This window comes from Galeopterus variegatus, unplaced genomic scaffold, assembly GCF_000696425.1.
Source record: "Galeopterus variegatus unplaced genomic scaffold, G_variegatus-3.0.2 Scaffold26, whole genome shotgun sequence".
NCBI lineage: Eukaryota > Metazoa > Chordata > Mammalia > Dermoptera > Cynocephalidae > Galeopterus > Galeopterus variegatus.
Window position 1 is genome coordinate 1,368,104 of NW_007726137.1, and position 17,364 is coordinate 1,385,467.

Below are 17,364 nucleotides of genomic sequence, written 5' to 3' on the forward strand. Positions count from 1 at the left end.
CCCCCCCCCCCGCCCCACCCGCGAGGCCCCTGCCCGCCCCCAGAGCCCACTTGAAGTAGAGCGCCAGGTCGGTGGCGATGATGGCGATGTCCATGAGGTGGATCACGTGCTCGTGCTGCCGCCGGTTCAGGTTCTGGTAGATGTTCAGTGACTGCGGGGCCGCGGTCAGTCAGGCATCCCCTGCGTCCCCGCGCCTGTCCCACGCTCAGGCCAGCCGGGGACCCCAGGCCCCCGACCCCTGTCGCCCTCCTGCGAGGCGTCCCCCTTCTGCCAGTCGGCTCTGGGCCCGGGTGGCCTCGGATCACCACTGGCAGCCCTGCTGCTCCAGGCCACCCACGGCTCGGCTCCCCACGCTACTGGCCCCCTCCTCGGGAGCCCTGTCCTCCCCATGATGGGGACGTTTTCAAACACGGACCTGCACGGTCCTCCTGCTGCTGGACCCTCGCCTGCCCAGAGCCTGCGACCGTCTGGCTGCCTCTCCCTCGTCTCCAAGGGAGCAGCTGCTCCCGGCACGGCCACATCCCGGTGCCCCGAGGGCAAGAACCACAGGTGAGGACACAAACCTCCTCCGACAGCAGGAACTTCCCAAACTCCAGGTGGTGCCTTTCCAAAATGGAGGAGCCGTGGAGCTTGGCTAACGGATTCTGGGACCTGTTGCAGATTTTATTAAAAAACAAACAAAGCGTCAGAAGAGCAGCCCAGTGTCAGCGGGGTCCCGTGGGACCTGCCCCTCAGCCCACCCTGCAGCCCCTCAAGGCTGGCTTTGGGGTGCTCGGATTCGCGCCGGGGCGGAGGCGACCTTCCCCTCGGGCACGCGCCGCCCTGGGGAGGCACCTACTTCATCTGGTACAGGTTGTTGGTGCCGCGGTGGTCTATGTCGTGGCACAGGCCAGCTGTCACCATGGCGAAGGCCTCCAGGTCCGTGTAGTAGTTTTTCAGCTTCCCCGTCTGTGGAGACAGGGCCGTCCGTGCCCACGGTCCTGCAGCCTGGCAGCCCCCGGGCTCCGCGGGTGGGACCTGGGCCTGGATCCGCTCCCCGCCCGCAGCCCGGCGGCCTCCTCCACGCCCCCTGCCCTGGAAGCCCCCCATCTCCCACCCCGGGGAGAGCGGGCCCTGCCCTGGGCCCCAGGAGGGACTTCCCGACCCTGGTGAGGTGGGGCCTGGCGGCCGTGGCGTGTCCCGCCCGCCCCCCACGCACCATGAGCAGCGTGAACATCGTCTGGGCCACGTTGAAGCCGTGGCGCCAGTTGTGGTAGGTGATCCTCCGGTACCCTTTGCTGATGGAGAACAGGAACCGCACCAGCACCTGAGGGGGCCGGGAGAGGACCCAGCTCGCACCGCGTGCACGTCCCGCAGGCGGACAGCGCCGTGCCCCTCGCCCCCGGGCCCGTGTCCTGGGCCCCGTGACCCTCCCTTCCTGGGCGGGGGGTGCCACACGGGCACCTACAGGATGGAGCAGGGGTAGCAGGAAGCCTGGGCTGGGCGGAAGCTAAGAACAGCTCAGCTCCTGCGCTGGCTCTGGAGCCCCCATCCTGCTGCTCAACCCCAAATCGTAAAGGGGACCCCGGGCTGTGGGACACTTTAAGAAGAAAATGTCGGTTTGGTGTGGATGTTTAACGAGGAGGGCGCGTGGGCTGCGGGCAGCGGGGCTTCGTCCTCAGGGCACTTATCTCTGGGAGAGAATATGGGTCACGGGAGCCTCTTGTTGCTTCCACTGTGATCTTTTTAGGGTCAGAAAATTATTTGGAAATATTTTTTATTCTCTTAATTTTTTAAAACAAATTTTCTTTTGTGTTTCCCCTTACTGTTTTGTAAAATTTCTTTTGGAAATGCCGACCTGCGGCACCTGCTCTCACAGGAACGTGAGAGAAGACGGCCCCTCAGGTGGGCTAAGGGGGCGCAGGGGCTCCTGAGGGTGCGGGACAGGGGAAGCCGCAGGGACAGAGCAGGACCGCGGCCGGGGCTGGGAAAGCCTCCGCCTCGGCCTCCCCGCGGGTCCCTGAGGAGCTCTGCTGGGGGCCCGGGGGACGCCATGTGCCTTCCACTCATGTGATGGGCGTTTTTACTTCCTCTACAGCCCACATCAAACCCCGTCATTGTCCAGTGATGCAACTAATGATCAAATCGCCTAGAATGTGTATTAAGCAAACTTTGTATCTGTCTATCCGTCCATCATCCGTCCATCCGTCCATCCACTGCCCACCCGCCCCCCGCACCCCTGCAATCGCTTGCTCCAGGCACACTTGCTTCTCGTACTTTCGCTGTTCTGTGATGAGCGTGCCTGCCCTCAAACTCCTGGGAGTCCTGGGATCCCCAGCCACATCCCTCTCTCTCCTGGGGGCTCTGAGACTACTGACCACATCCTACCCTCACATCCTGGGGGATCTAGGGCCCTCAACTGCGCCCCACCTCCTGGGGGATCTGGAACTTGCGGACGACGCCCAGCTCGTAGTACATCTGGATGCCGCACTTGACCAGCTCTATCTCGGTGCACTCCAGGTCGGAGAAGTGGAACTCGTAGATGTCGAACTTGCTGGGCCCCGGCAGCTCTTCCTTCTGTGGGGAGGTGTGTGGGCTGGGGAGGCAGGTCCACGGCAGCCCCCCTCGTTCCTTGTCCTTTCTCCTTTCGAGCCTCCGATGCCCCAGGCGTCTCTGGTCATGTCTGCCGTTCCAGTGCTCCAGCCTGGAGCCTGGACGTGCACATCATCCTCGGGCTCAAACACGTCCCCCCCCCCCCATGACCCAACAATAAGGAACTCGGCCAGCTGGGCGGACAGAGCCATGCTCCGAGGAAACAAGCAAATAGAAAGGTGTGCACACAAAAGGACACACAAACACACACACAGACACAGAAGCACACATGGACAGAGACACACGTGGATACGAGACACACACACCGGCACATGTGGACACACAGGCACCCTAGTGGATACCTAGGTACAGAAACAGGCACACATGCACACATGTGCAGATTCATACCACACAGACATATGCAGCAACCACAGGGTAATACGGACACCGATTCACTTCCAGAACTTGTCAAGCACATTCACATGCTCAGGCAAAGGCTTCCTCAGTAAGGGTAACAGCACCCAGGTGATTCTGGCTAAACCACACAGGCAGACACAAGGCAATGAGACATCACACAACTTCCAAGTGGATCCAGTGGTGTTCTCTGGTAGACACACACAAGCCTGTGCCTGCATGCGTGCAGACACACATGCAGACACATTCACACATACGTGCACGTATGCCCACACACAGAGACATGCATGAACACATGCAGACATACACGTTCCCATAAGCACACATGAGTGTGCACACACATGCAACACACACATACACACTGGGTGTTGCACGGCACCTGGTCACTGCTATAGTGAGGATAACAGAAATGGATACTTACTCCAAGACATGCCCACAGACACTAAAACATAGATAGTTCCAGAAAAGCACACAAGTAACAGGAAGACATATAGGTTCCCTCAGTACTGTAGGTGTCATATTAGCTCTTTAGCTGCACGAACACACTTGCAGGCACACTGGCCAAGATTCAAGGCCAGGATCACGTAGACAGACATGTGCTGAAGAGCGTAGACATACACACAAACACACACACCACGCACACGGCTGCCACTGTCACAAGACGACACTGTGTGTGCAAAGCCTCTCTGGTCCCAGGGATGGAAAGCTCTCCCCTCCAACCCTCAGTCTCCTCCTGAGGGATGAAAGCCAGATTCTTACCAAGATTTTCCCCAGCTCATCCTCATCACAGTCAGCAGGCTCCTTCCCCAGGCGTTCTCTTGTTGGCTACGGTGAACAACAGACGTGTTGTGAGACAGAGTGACAGCGTCCCCTTGCCCTTCATGCATGGGACAGAGTTGCATCTGGCACAAATGGGTCTCCTTGGGAAGGCCCAGGCAGCCTCTGATCCCAGAGGTGAGTGACAATGTGCATGGGACGCTCACTTTCCTGCGTGCTACTGTCTCTTGGGCTCCACTCTAAGCAACGCACGTGGGTCACAGATGGAACCCTGACATGAAGGACGGGAAGGCTCTGTTCACACCCAGTTCACCACCAGGGAGACTGAGGCACAGGGAAGGCAGCCCTGGGCTGTGCCAACAGTGTGACGGTGTGTGCTGTCCTAGGAATGTGTCCTGAGCAAAGGGCTGCCCTGCCCCCCGCTGGACAGAGAGGGACCAGTGGGATGGAAGGAGCAGTACCAGGATCGTCTGGATCTCGTCCTTGTCACATCTCACGTGGTAAAGGACCATGTCCTGGGCAATATCCTTGCGGTTCTCCAGCTTGTTCATCTTGTCGTAGGTGTCTGTGTTCATTACTGACCAGCCCAGGAACTGCGTCAGGGACTGGGGACAGAGCGGCAGCGTCATCCACCCCCAGGGCACCCAATGGACATCTACTGTGTGCCGTGCCTGCAGCCGCCATGCCCGCAAAGCAGGTTCTTCTGAACGAGCCCCCAGGGTGCCCACTAAAGAGCCTCAGGTTCCAGGAAGCGGACCTCATGAGATTTTCCTGGTCCCCACTCCTGGCCCCAGGCTGGGCAGGGAGGGTGACGGGCACGGGGGAGAGGAACCCCACAAGCCAGTGTCCCACGCCATCATGCAGGGTGCCACCTCCAAGGCCACACCTGGTGACACGTGTTTACCTCCATGAGGACCTCATCCTGTTCATCAAAGGGCTTCCCATCCTTCCTGTTGTAAAACGTCGCCACCCCCACGATCTCCTCCTTTTTGTTGACAATGGGCATAGAGAGCACGTTCTTGATGGTCCACCCGGAGTCATCCAGGGGCCCGTCCTGCAGGGAGCAGGGTCCGGAGCTCAGAGCTGCCCTGGGTCTGGCCCTGCTGGGGCTCGTGGCCCAGAACATTAGCGTCACTCCTGCTGCCCCCAACGGTGATGACTGGGCTGTTGTTCCTGTCTCTTCACCCTCCTTGCATTTGAACCTTGCCTCCGTGGGGCCTGTGCCATGACTTTTCCCTCTAGAGCAGGCGGAGGCTATTTTCCCACCAGGGCTGGCTTCACGAGTATGTGAGGGTTGCAGTGACCCAGGAGCCCATTCCCAGAGGGTCTGTGCTTGGCTGAATGCTCTGAAGTCACACTCTTAACGTTTCTAATAACTGATCAACAAGGCACCTCCTATTTTCATTTTGCTCTGGGCCCTGAACAATAGGGTGGTCATCGGTTCTGCCTCATCCCGCAGATGCTGAGCCTGGACGATGAAGTACAGGCAGCGGCCAACTCCCAGAGGAGCCCGTTAGAGACAAGCATCTTTATACCAGTCCAGTGACCCTCCACCTCCCCCAGGAAAGAGCCTGCCCTGGCCACGTGTCACCAGGTGAACACACATGGAGAGACTTGGGTCCTCAATTGAACCAGCCTTGCCCAGCTGAGCCCAGTCAAGATCAAGTGAGACCAGCCAAGACTAGCCAAAACCAGCCGAGACCAGCCAAGACCAGCTGAGACCAGCCGAGACCAGCCAAGACCAGCCGAGACCAGCTGAGACCAGCCGAGACCAGCCAAGCCTCAGGTGAGTCTCAGCTTACATGCATGAAATACATGCTCGTCAGCCACTGAGACTTTGAGGTTGTTTCCTAAGCAGCAAAAACTGACTTGTCCATCATTTCTGAACCAAAATATATTCTTTCCTAAGTAAAACATAATTTCTACCAATGAGTAGATCGGTACCTGAAACTCGAACATTTCATCAGCAGAGGCGTTCATGATGTTACAGATCTGAAAAAGGATCAGAGAAAGAGTCTCACCGGCAGCAGCTGAATGTACAACACGATTCTGAAAAGGGCTCCCCAGCCCAGCCCCACTTGCTAGCGATGAGCTTCTAACTAGGCAAAGCGGAGCAGCTGGGGGCTGAGCGTAGATGCGGAGGTGGCAGGAAGGACGGGCCGTGAGGGAGATAAGGGTGGGCACATGCCACAGCACCAGATGGCACGGGACTCACAAAGCCACTTTCTGCCACGTAGGTTGGAAGGCCACTGGCCAGGGCCCAGTGATCGGCCGGGGGTGTGCTGGGGAGAGAAATAGAGGGTCAGGTGGACCGATGCCCAGTTCACCCCTTCGCTAGCTCCGGGTGGCAGCAGGGGTTACAGAGGCTGTGGGGCTGGGGCCAGGGAAGGCTGGCGGGCGGTGGCAGCCTGGCGAGGACTCGGGCGGTGAGAGGAGGGCTGAGGTCTCGGGCATCTGCGAAGCCTCACTCCTCCTTCCCACTCTCGGCCTGGGCTGGGTCCTCACCCTGCAGGAACCCCTCCCCTACAGGGTGCCGCATGGCTTCAGTCTGCCTCCTGGGACTCAGTGTTGGTCGCCGGTCCTGCAGTGCTGGCCCTGACTTACACTCAGGCCTGGGCATGGGGTCCTGACAGGCTTATGAGATCACGGCATCCTACACAGCTCGGCCATGAGCTGCGGGTTGGAGATCGGCCAGTGCCCTCTCCCCAGTCTCTCTAGGCTGGGGTCCTGCTCAGACCCCTGGGCTGGACCTCCCCTCCTCTCCCAGCCCCACAGGGGACAATGCTGGGCCCCCCTTCTGGAGGCTCCACCTGTCTGAGCCAAGATGAGACCCCAGGGCCTCTGAGCTCAGTTGCTGCTGACGGCCCCTGGACAGCTCACCTCATCCCCCTGGGTGTCCACTCCAGACGCCCATGGGGCCTCAGGCCCGTCTCCTCACTTCTCACCTCCCCACGCCCCTCCCCGGTGCCTCCTAGAATGGTGAGTTGGCTTCCCTCTCCCACCGCGGGGAGCTCAACAGTGCACCAGGCACTGCCAACGCTGCCATGGGAGGTCCCAGAGCCGATGGCTCTGCAGCCTGCGTCTGAGTCTGGGGTGGTCCAGCCTCGGTGATGCTCCTGGTAAAGCCCTGGCACTTACGGAATGACTTTGATGTCCTCCTTGCCATGGAGAATGTAGTCGATGACTTTGTAGAAGACGATTTCCTGAGAAACAAAACACACCAGTCGAAGGGGTTCCTCAGCACAGCTCGTTGACGCGATCCCTCCCTGAGAGGTGGGAGGAGGTGCCAGGTGCCCCCTGCCCCAGACACCCATACACACATGGAGCACACTCAGGCGACACACACATGTATGCAGACGTACAACCACATCCATGTAATTATATGCACATACACACATCAATAGATGTATCCACTGCACACACATGCACACGCACCCATGCACACGCACTTTATGTACACACATGCAGACCATCACCAATACTCACGGGACACACACTGCACACTCTGATTCAGACCCGTCTTCCCTTTGTCTGTGTCCTGCTGAACCTCGCACACAACTAAGCCCATACTCCACGCACACACGCACACACACGCACACATGTGTACACATGGTCTACATGCAGGGACATGTTACAATGACTTCAGGATGGAGCGGCAGGAGCTCCAGCCAGTCAGAGCATGTGCTGGCCTTTATGACCAGACTGACGACCCCCTGCTCAGGGTCGAGACCTGGCCACTTCCTCCCTGGAGCACAGCAGGACTGGTGTCTGGGGGAGATGGCAGACTTGGGGGTCTTCCCACCTGTTCCCACCTCCCACCCTGGAGGCGGAGCCAGGGAAGCCAAGGTGTGCTGGCCCTGTCCCCTGCCACCAGGACTCACCCTGCCGTCGGGCGTGCGTGGGCCTGAGTACGGCTGAGCTTCTCCCATGAGCACAGGCCACACATCAAAGAATTCCTGGGCGGAAGAGAAGAGAAGAGACCGAGGTGGTTGGCATGGAGCTGGGCGAAGCTGGCAGGCGCTCCTGGGAGCCAGGCCTCACCTTCTCCTTGGTCATGTCCAGGAGGCCCACCGAGTAGCGATCGCAGTTCAGGTAGGCCCGCACGGTGTAGAAGGCCTTGTGGAACTGCCTCTCGATGTCTGTCAACTCCTCAAACACCTTGTTGGCTGACCACAGCAGCACCTGGAAGGGGTGGCACACCTGTGGGCCTGTGGCCAGCCTACGCCCCACACCTGTCTGACCACAATGCCTGCGAAATGCCCACCTGACCAAGGAGCCTGGGAAAGACCCTGGTCAGTGGTGTTGTGACCCAGGGTTTTATCCAAACAGGTGACCTGCTTCCTGGCCTGGAGGTGCCCTGGAAATCCACTGGGCAGTAAGGCCTCAGGCTTCTTGTTTTTTTCCTGCCTCTCCCTGCCCAGCATTGGCCTTGTGTTCAGGTGGCGAGTGAATGAGTGAAAACTGGAATCGACTGCTGCAGGCCTGGGAGGGCAGATCTGACAGCCGCTGCTCCGACCGACCGGCCGTGCTGGAATCAGCCCGTGAGAAGCTGGGGGCTGGGAACCTAAACTCTGGTTGCTGGATGTCAGGCCTTTTCTCACTCTCAGCCGCGTGAGTCAGAGAGTCGATTCATCAACACCCTCCACAAGGTCCTGGCCAGATCCTGTGTGGGACGTCGCCCCTGAGGGCCCCAGGCTGCCTACCAGGCTCAGACCAGCTCCATGGGACCCCCCTCCTCACCCAGCCTGGGCCACTGCCCAAGCACAGGCCCCTCCAGGGCCACCACTCGTGCTCACTGTGTGTCCTCTGGCCCTTGATGGGCACGGCCTGGTGCAGGGCCCCTGTTCCCCCTTGCGTGGCTCCCTTCCTGCCAGCCCCATTCCTGGGGCCTCTGAAGTACCCTCCGCCATCTGTTGTCTCAGGCAGTGATGGTGACGGTGATGGCCCCAGGAGCCTTGACCTCTCCTGCAGTCCTCTCAGCAGGAGGTGGCCCACCCTGGGCATCTGCAGTCCAGGACTCAGCCATGCCAGGGGCCCCTGTGCCTCCAGTGCTCAGCCCTGCCCCTCCTTCATCGGGGACTTCTGGTCAACCCCACCCTTCACTCCATAGCCAGTATTTCCACCCTCCAAAGCAAACTGTGATGGCCTTCGCCTGTCCTGGCCACCAGTGACCTCAGGAATTAAAGGAACATGAATTCCTGCACCATCGCTGGCGGCTGATGGATGAAGTCAGTCCACCCAACACCAGATCTGGAGTGGGAGGAAGGCACACGCCATGCCCGCGGGGGTCACACTCCACACCCGCCGCGCGGCAGGAGGCAGCTTAGAGGGCCTGTGTCACTTCCGTCTCCCCCGTGTGGACAGTGAGACCAGTTGTCCGGGCACTCAACCCGTGCATGGGGCCGTGGGGAGCATGACCAGTGTCTCCTGCGGCCCAAGGTGACAGAGTCTTTGTAGCTCTTTTTTCCTGTGCATTGATTCTATTTATTCTATTTCTATTTATTTTTAAATGACAAATAATAATAATAGGATAGATTTGTAGGGTACGATGTGATGTTTCGATCTATATATACGTTGTAGAAAGATTCGGTTACTCCAGTTAATATCCATCACCTCACATGTTTATCATTTTTGGGATGAGAACATTAAAAATATACTCTTTTAGGCTCCAGGACCCCCACGGACACCAAAATCTGTGGGTGCTCAAGTCCCTGATGTGAAACAGCACAGCGTTGGCCTGTAGCTTACGCACGTGCTTGCACGCGCTTCCAGTCACCTCCGGGCCACTTACAGCACCGGACACGATGTACATGCTATGCAGTTCGCATACTGAAGTTTTATGTATTTATTCATTTATTTATTCCCCCCCCCCGAATATTTTCAATCCACAGTTGGTTGAATCTGTGGGTGCGGAACCCACGGATACAGAGGCCGACTGCACGTTACTATTAACGTGGTCACCGTGCAGTGCCGTGGACGACTGTGACGTCCTCCTCCAGCCACGCGGACACCATCCTCTTTGACCAGCATCCCTCCTGTCCCTCCAGCCTCTAGTAACCACCTTTCTACTCTCTGTTTCTATGAGATAAACTTTTTCAGATTCTACATCTACTATGGATTGAATTGTGTCCCCCACGTTTTATGTATTAGAAACTCGTCCCCACTGTGACTGTTCAGAGGCCGGGAAATCCTATCACGGTCATTGAAAGGTGGAGCCTTGACGAGGTGACTGGACTGTCGGACCGTGGCCTAGTGAGTGGGTCAATCCACTGCTGGGTGGTCACGGCTGTGGTTCTGGGGGCTTTCAAGTGAGAGTGCGTGAGAAGCTCTCTCTCTAGTTCCGCCACCTGCCCCGTGAGACCCTGCATTGCTGTGGATCGTCAACACCGACGGTCCCCCGGCAGGAGTGCTCCCTGGACTGTGGACTTCGCAGCTTCCTAAGCTGTAAGCAACAAACATTGTTTCTTTACAAATTCCCCAGCATCAGGTATTTCTGTTATAAGCAACAGAAATGGGCTAATACACCACATAGGTGACATCCTACAGTACCCGTCCTTCCATGCCTGGCTTATTTCACTGAGCAGACGTCCTCCAGAGCCATCCGTGTGCATAACTTTCTATTTTTATATATTTTATTATTATTATTATTATTTTCAGAAAGATGACCAGTAAGGGGATCTTAACCCTTGACTTGGTGTTGTCAACACCATGCTCACCCAGTGAGCCCCAGGCCGGCCCTTGCATAGCTTTTATTTATTTATTTTTTTTTAAAAAAAAGATGACCGGTAAGGGGATCTTAACCCTTGACTTGGTGTTGTCAGCACCACGCTCTCCCAGTGAGCAACCGGCCATCTCTATATGGGATCCGAACCCGTGGCCTTGGTGTTATCAGCACCGCACTCTCCCGAGTGAGCCACGGGCCGGCCCCCTTACATAGCTTTTTAATCCAGCAGCTTCTTCGTGTCCCGGGAGTGTCTGAGCTCTGTCGCCCCACAGTCTTTTCCTTTTCCTCTTGGGGACCTGCCCCTTCCTGTCAGTGCCCCGGCCGCATGCTCTGCCTCCTCTGGAGACGGACCCCACTCCTTCCACCCTGTGTTTCAAACCCTTCTTCTCCCTGGAGCCTTCCCTGACTCCCACTCGGGAGCCACATTTCTCCTTCGACCCCACCCTTCCTAATCTCTGGTCTCACGGGAGCGTCTCTGCCGGCCCTGCCTCTCCGCTGGCCCTCGGTGTCTGCTCTCCGGCCTCTGGTGCTGACGGACGTTTCCTGCCCACCTGGGCGTCTCCTCCTGCCTCAGACTGCACCGGTCACCACCACCGAGCTGCTGCTTGTGCCCGCCCCTTGGTAGGAGCTCCCAGAGCCCTCCTACCCTCCCCGAGCCACCCACTGCTGCTGTCCCTGCACTGGAGGCAGGGCTCTCCAGCACAGCAGTGTGCGGGCACGGGTCAGGGGATCGCTGGGGTTTAGTGGTTCCAGACCGGGACTCAGAAAGCAGCAGAATTGGACATGGAGTGCTCCTGCACAGCGCAGGAGCCCATTGCTCTGTAGAAGTCCTGTTTCAATTGTGGAGACCTGCAAAGGTCAGGCGCATTTTTACTGTGCACCTCCCCACCAGGGATGGCCATTGGTGGAAGCCTGGCCCTGCCCACCCTCTCCATTGGTGGAGGAGGCCCCTTGGAGGCCCGACCCCACCCACCTCTCTCCTGCTCCCTGCTCACACTTGGGGCTCACTCCTGCCAACCTCAGGGCCTTTGCACAGACTCTGTCCTCTGCCTTCAGAGCCCTCATCCTAGGACTTCCTCATCCTTGAGTCTCAGCCTCAAATCATCTCCTGAAGGCCCTCCCTGAGAGCCACCAAGCCCGATCCTGCACCCCATTCCCTTCCCATCCTCAAGGAGGTGCCATCTCACCATGTCCCTCATTGACCACAAGCTCTGTGGGGTTGGGAGGTGCAGTTTTTCATGCTCAGCTTAGGCCTCGCACCTAAGTGCTCAGTGTTGCATGAATTTCCATTCCGTGAGATGCGCTGCTCTAACACAAACCATCTGAACGCCACATGCTTGTAGCCAGCTGCCACCTGGAGGGGTCTGCACACGTGCATCAGGGGGAGGACGGACCTCCATGGTCACCCACCCCACCCCATGCGTTGTCTCCACCTGCCAGCTGGAGGCTGAGCACCTCAGGGCAGGGTGGCTGATGGCCTGGGAACAAAAGCCCCCATGAAGTCATGGACAGAGAGGCTCAGACCCACTCCCTGACATGCAGCGGATGGAACGTGGAGCTGCCTCCCACCGGCTCTGTGACCTCAGCAAGGTCGTCTAACTTGCAGACCTCAGTGTCCACGTGTGTAAAGCGCGGATAATTATGTTCAGCCCTCGAGACGCTGGGAGGGTTGAAGGCAGTGTTACTTGTCAAGCTCCCGGAGGAGTGCCTGGCTCTGGGAGCCCCATGTGAAGGTGTCCATCCCACATATATCCTGCGGTGCATGGAGCTCCCGCTAGGACAAGAGACCATGTCGGGCACTCGGAGACGTGGGGACAGCTGTAGGCTGGAGCTCAGGCAGAGTCTGGGCTGCACACCTAACTTTCTGAGTTGCCTGAGTATGTTGGTCCCCAAAACCTGTTACTCCAGGGAGAGGGACACAGGGAGCTGGTGGGAGGTGGGCTTAGTCCCTCACACCAGTGTCTAAGGTGAGACCCCATTTCCTGCACCCCTGTCCCCATCCGTCCCTGAGCCCCCATGTCACCACCTGCTTTTAACATTGTCATTTGTGTCTGAGGCAGTCTGAGCCCAGGCCACCTGGTCCTGAGGCCTCTGCCCTGTCCCCTTCCTGTTTTTGTTTGGACTCCCTGGGCTGTGCCCTGCACACACTCAGGAATCAGCTGAGGTGCGGGCGTGTTCACAGTGCAGCTGGGCGGGTTCTCATGGGAGCACTTGCCGGTGTCACCAGCCACCCACCGGCTCAGGATTAGGACTATCTCTCTGCCCCCAGTCAATGCCCCTGGCCATCCAGAACGGTCTCCTGACCTCTGACCCCAGAGCGTTCTGGAACTTCATCTAAGTGGCCTCAGGCAAGCCCAGTGTCCTTGCTGTGTCCCCTGCCTGTGGCTCCCTTGCAGTTCCTATTAGCTCTGACCGAAGTGGCCTAGAAGCTTTTCAGAAAGGGACTGACGGGGACCCCCAGCTAGGGAGGGCAGTCAGGGCTGCAGGCAGTTCTGTTGTGGGAGCAGCAGGTAACAACCCCGGAGAGCTGCTGAGTCTCCGGGCGAGCACCGCGTGGGTCATTGCTTTGATTCTCAGTGACCTGCTCTCTTTCTGGAGCTCAAGGGAGAGGAAAAGGGCCCACGTCAGACGGTGCCACGGGAGCATCTGTTCATTACAGACCCTCCTGTTCAAAAGCAGCTGGAGGCGGCCTGTGCTTTGTGCAAGTCAGGTAAACGCCGCTCAGAGCCAAGGGCCTCAGAGACAGCTCTTCCCTGGGACCGGGCGGCGTCTGAGTGGAAAATCAAAGGTGTCACACTGAGATGTGAAGATCCTTGTTTTAAGACTCCCGTCTGCAGCCCGTCCGTGCGTGTCTGCATTTCCCATGAGTTGGTAATTCGTTCGCTGCCTCGCTCGGGGCTGGGGTAATGAACAGCAGGACAGCAGAAGTGCCTGCTCGTGGAACTCAACAGCTCATGTGGTGGGGGGTGTGGGGGATGGGGAAGCTGGGGGTGTCCTGTGCTTGGGACAGTGTTCCTGGCACTGGGCCAGTGCAAAGGGCCCTGGGGGGTTGTGGTCTTGGGTGGCGGGGAGGGGTGGGGACTTCAGGGAGCCCCAAAGGTCACCCTGTGACAGGACTTGTTTTAGAAGTGTGGCTCAGCTGCTGAGCTGGTGTAGGCTGGTGTTGGTGCAGGAGGAAAGGGACCCGAGACAGTACGCAGGGGCCACTCCCCTGACAGGGCAGAGGGGTGGGGGCAGCCGGGCAGGGAGGTGGGCACTCAGGACATTACAGGTAGACAATTAAGACCTGCTGCTTCTGAGATGTGACTTCCTGAGGGAGCAGAGCTTCTGGTGAGAGCCACTGGTGGGATGTGTGTGGAGTGGGGTGGGGCCCAGAAAGGCTCCAGACCCGCCTCCCCTCGGGCTGCCTCTGCGGTTGTGGGGGTGGGTCTGAATTCTGCTTGAGCAGTTAAGTTGGGGTCTGGCTGAGGTGAGGCAGCTCTCTCCACACAGGGAAGATGCGAGGGGCCACGAAGGCCCTCAGAACACCCGCCCTGAGGAGCTGGGCCGGCCCCCAGAGCACAGTCCCCACCTGGACGTGGACCAGGGGCCACCTCTGAGGCCTCAGCCAGGTGCTCCTGTCTGGCTGTGAGGCTGCTGGGACATTATACACCCGACTTTCTGGTGTTTCTGGGCCCGGACTGTGAGCTCTGATGGGGCCGTGTCTGCTGTGCTGCCCCACAGACGGCAACGCTGTGCTCCTCGGCAGAGACCGGGGCCGCGGGGGCAGGGCTGGAGGTGCCCACACTCCCTGGTTACCTCATAGGAGAATAGAAACCTCGGGGAGAGGCTCCGAAATGCTTGCAATTACTTTTATAGTTATCAGAATCTGGACTGAGAATCCACAACCTCTCCAGACCCTTCAGAGAGTCGCGGTAACAGGAGAAAGGCCAGCCCTGGGTCTCAGAGGCAGTGGACAGACTCACAGCCCGGCCTGGCTCTCCTGGGGCAGAGCCCTGCAGACATGAGCTGGCAGGAGAGAGGGTCGTGCTGACGTCTGCTGGAGGCTGAGAGGAGACTGAGAAAGTCTTGACACTTTCATGGGCTTTACCTCCAGGAACCCCTCTAGGTCCTGGAGATCTCAGGAAAACCCCTCGTGCTCCTGGCAGGCAGGGGAAGGGAGCCGCTCCGAAACGCGCCCGAGCCTCTGCGCAGTGACTCTGCCACTTCTACCTGCGGCGGGTGGGAGGGCGCTGAGCTGGCTCCGGCCCTCCAGCCCCCTGCCTCACCCAAGGGGAGAGAAGCAGGGCTAAGAAACCCTGTGAAGTCACAGCCCGGGGACGCATGACAGGGCAGACTTAATTCCAACACTGCGGACCGCTTCTCGGTCCCACAGCTCACCGTGACAGCACCAGGCTCCGTTTTAATAACAGCAGATTAGAGCCGGAGGGGCTGCAAGGCTCGGATCCTAGTCAGGGTCCTTCGAGAAACCCAGAGATGGTGGGAAAGAGGCTATGGACTGAGCTGTGTCCCCCCAGCTGTATATGAAGCCCTCGCCCCAGTGCGACGGCGTGTGGAGGAGGGACCCTTGGGAGGTGGTCAGGGTGAGATGAGGCCAGGGGGGTGGTGACCACTGATGGGATCAGTGTCCTGATGAGAGGGGAGGAGAGAGAGAGGGTCATTCAAGGACACAGTGAGCCCAGAAGGACCCTCGCCAGGAGCCAGATTGGCTGGCACCTCAATCTCTAGCTTGCAGCCTCCAGAAGTGTGAGAAATCAATGCCTGTGGTCTAAGCCACACAGTCTGCAGCATTTTGTTCTGGCAGCCCAAGCAGACCAAGACGGGAGGAGAAACAAGCATGCAGGCAAACAAGGGCACGAGAGGAAACTGAGGCCTCTGGCGCCTGCGGCCACAGCGGGTGGTCAGCACAGCCCGACTCGTCTCCAGACGAAGACAAGGTCGCACACAACTCCGGTTCCTGCTGTTGGCAAAAATTACAAGGCAGGCTAGAGGCACGAGAAAAACACAACCTGAAAAGACAAAGCAGGCACTAGAACCAGACTCAGATGCGGCAGAGTCTGGCGTGAGCAGACTGGGATTTATATGCCAAAGGCTCCGATGGGAGCAGTGGACGGCGCGCCACGACAGATGGCAGTGTGAGCGGAGAGCTGGGGACGCTGACACGAAGCGAGCCACACTGGGAACCAAAGGCGCTGCAGCAGGCACGAAGGGTGGCTCTGGCCACAGCAGACCGGACGCGGCCGTGAGCTGGAGATGTGTCAGCCGTGAAGTCCCCAGCGGAAGTGCGGAGAAAAAGAATAGAGCTGTGCGACGGTCACAGAGGCACTGTGGGAAGACAGCACCAGGAGGAGTGGAAAGAGCTAAAGAAGGAGGAAGTAACGACAGCTGAGAATTTTCCAAAATCATCGGTAGACACCAAACCACACACGCACGACGCTCAGTGAACAGGGGAAATGTCCCCAGCTCTGCAGTTGGGCAGATCGTAGTCAAACTGCAGGAAACTGAAGAGAAAATCTAGAAAGAAGCCAGAAGGGAAAAAACACCTACTAATAGAGGGACAGCGTCACACGTCACCTCAGAAGCAAGAAGCAAGGAGAGAGAGGACTGAAGTATTTGCAGCATTCAGAGGGGAAAACGCGCTTTCCTATCATTGTACAGCCAGCGAAGTCAGCCCTCCGAGTGAAGGAGGAGTAAAGACTTTTCCTGACAAACGGAAACCAAGGGAATTAGTTGCCAGCAAACCTGTCCTGCAAAGTCCGAGATGGGTCAGAAGCTCGTACCCACGGGAAGAAAGGAGGGGCATCGGGAAGGAAAGCGAAGGCGATGCAGCAGCTGTTGTTTTTCTTATTCTTAGTAGTAGAGGCCTGTTTGTTCAAAGTAACAATGGCAACAGCGCGTTGTCCCTCGCTATCCTTGGGGGGTCGGTCCCAGGACCCCTATGGACACCCGAATCCACAGATGCTCAAGCCCCGTGCGTGAAATGGTGTAGGACTTGCACGTAACCCGTGTACTGCCTCCTGCATCGTTTAGATCATCTCCAGATTACTTACAATTTCTAATGTAATGTAAAGGCCATGGAAAGAGCTGTTATACTGTATCGTCTTCATCGTATTTTAAAATTGTCGTATTGATATTTTTTATTGTTTTAGAAAAATATTTTTGATTCGCAGTTGAATCCATCGCCTGTATGGGGCGAGGCCAGCATATAGATAAGTAAAGTGAACAACCGCAACGCTGCAAGGGGTGGGCGGGAGAAACTGGGAACGCACCGTCACCAGACGCCTGCACCGCGGGTGAAGCGGCTCAGTGTTATTTGAAAGACGACTTAGAGTGGTTGTAAGTGTGCACTGTGAATTCTAGGGTGACTCTAAAAATCAAAGAAAAACAAACACAAGTGTAATCGATAAGTTAAGAGAGGAGAGAAAATGGGATTATATAAGGTGCTCAAATAAAATCAGAGAAGGTAGGAAAAAAGAGGGGAGGATAAAAAAAGAATAAGTACAACAAATAGAAAACAGTTCAGAACATGGTATATACTCATTAATCCAACTATATCAATAACACTTTACATGTGAATAGTGTAAACACACCACTTGAAAGAAGGCAAACTTTCAGAGTAAATGAAAAAACAAGACCCACCTATACAATGTCCACAAGAAACCCACCTTCAGTATAAAGACACAGAGAGTTTGAAAGTAAACGGGCAGAGAAATATATACTGTGCCAACTCCAATCAAAAGAAAGCTGGAGGGGCCGGCCCGGGGCTCACTCGGGAGAGCGCGGTGCTGACAGTACCCAGTCACGGGTTCAGATCCCCTACCAGTCATCTTTATTAAAAAAAAAAAAAAAAAACCCGCGGCAGCCCCCCCCCCCGGGGG

General features: G+C 57.4%; 1 protein-coding gene across 1 annotated transcript in view; it reads right to left on the reverse strand.

Moving 5' to 3' along the window:
- PDE6B (phosphodiesterase 6B, cGMP-specific, rod, beta) overlaps nt 1-17,364 on the reverse strand; it is a 33,906-nt gene that overhangs the window by 5,626 nt on the left and 10,916 nt on the right. Inside the window, exons 4-16 of the mRNA XM_008569439.1 lie at nt 7,804-7,944; nt 7,644-7,718; nt 6,901-6,965; nt 5,978-6,044; nt 5,707-5,754; nt 4,667-4,816; nt 4,224-4,367; nt 3,745-3,810; nt 2,410-2,556; nt 1,199-1,306; nt 839-948; nt 564-651; nt 51-151 (exon numbers count right to left, since the gene is read on the reverse strand). Of these exons, the coding sequence (XP_008567661.1) occupies nt 51-151; nt 564-651; nt 839-948; nt 1,199-1,306; nt 2,410-2,556; nt 3,745-3,810; nt 4,224-4,367; nt 4,667-4,816; nt 5,707-5,754; nt 5,978-6,044; nt 6,901-6,965; nt 7,644-7,718; nt 7,804-7,944 (1,310 nt within the window). The remainder of the gene's footprint in view (nt 1-50; nt 152-563; nt 652-838; nt 949-1,198; nt 1,307-2,409; nt 2,557-3,744; nt 3,811-4,223; nt 4,368-4,666; nt 4,817-5,706; nt 5,755-5,977; nt 6,045-6,900; nt 6,966-7,643; nt 7,719-7,803; nt 7,945-17,364) is intronic.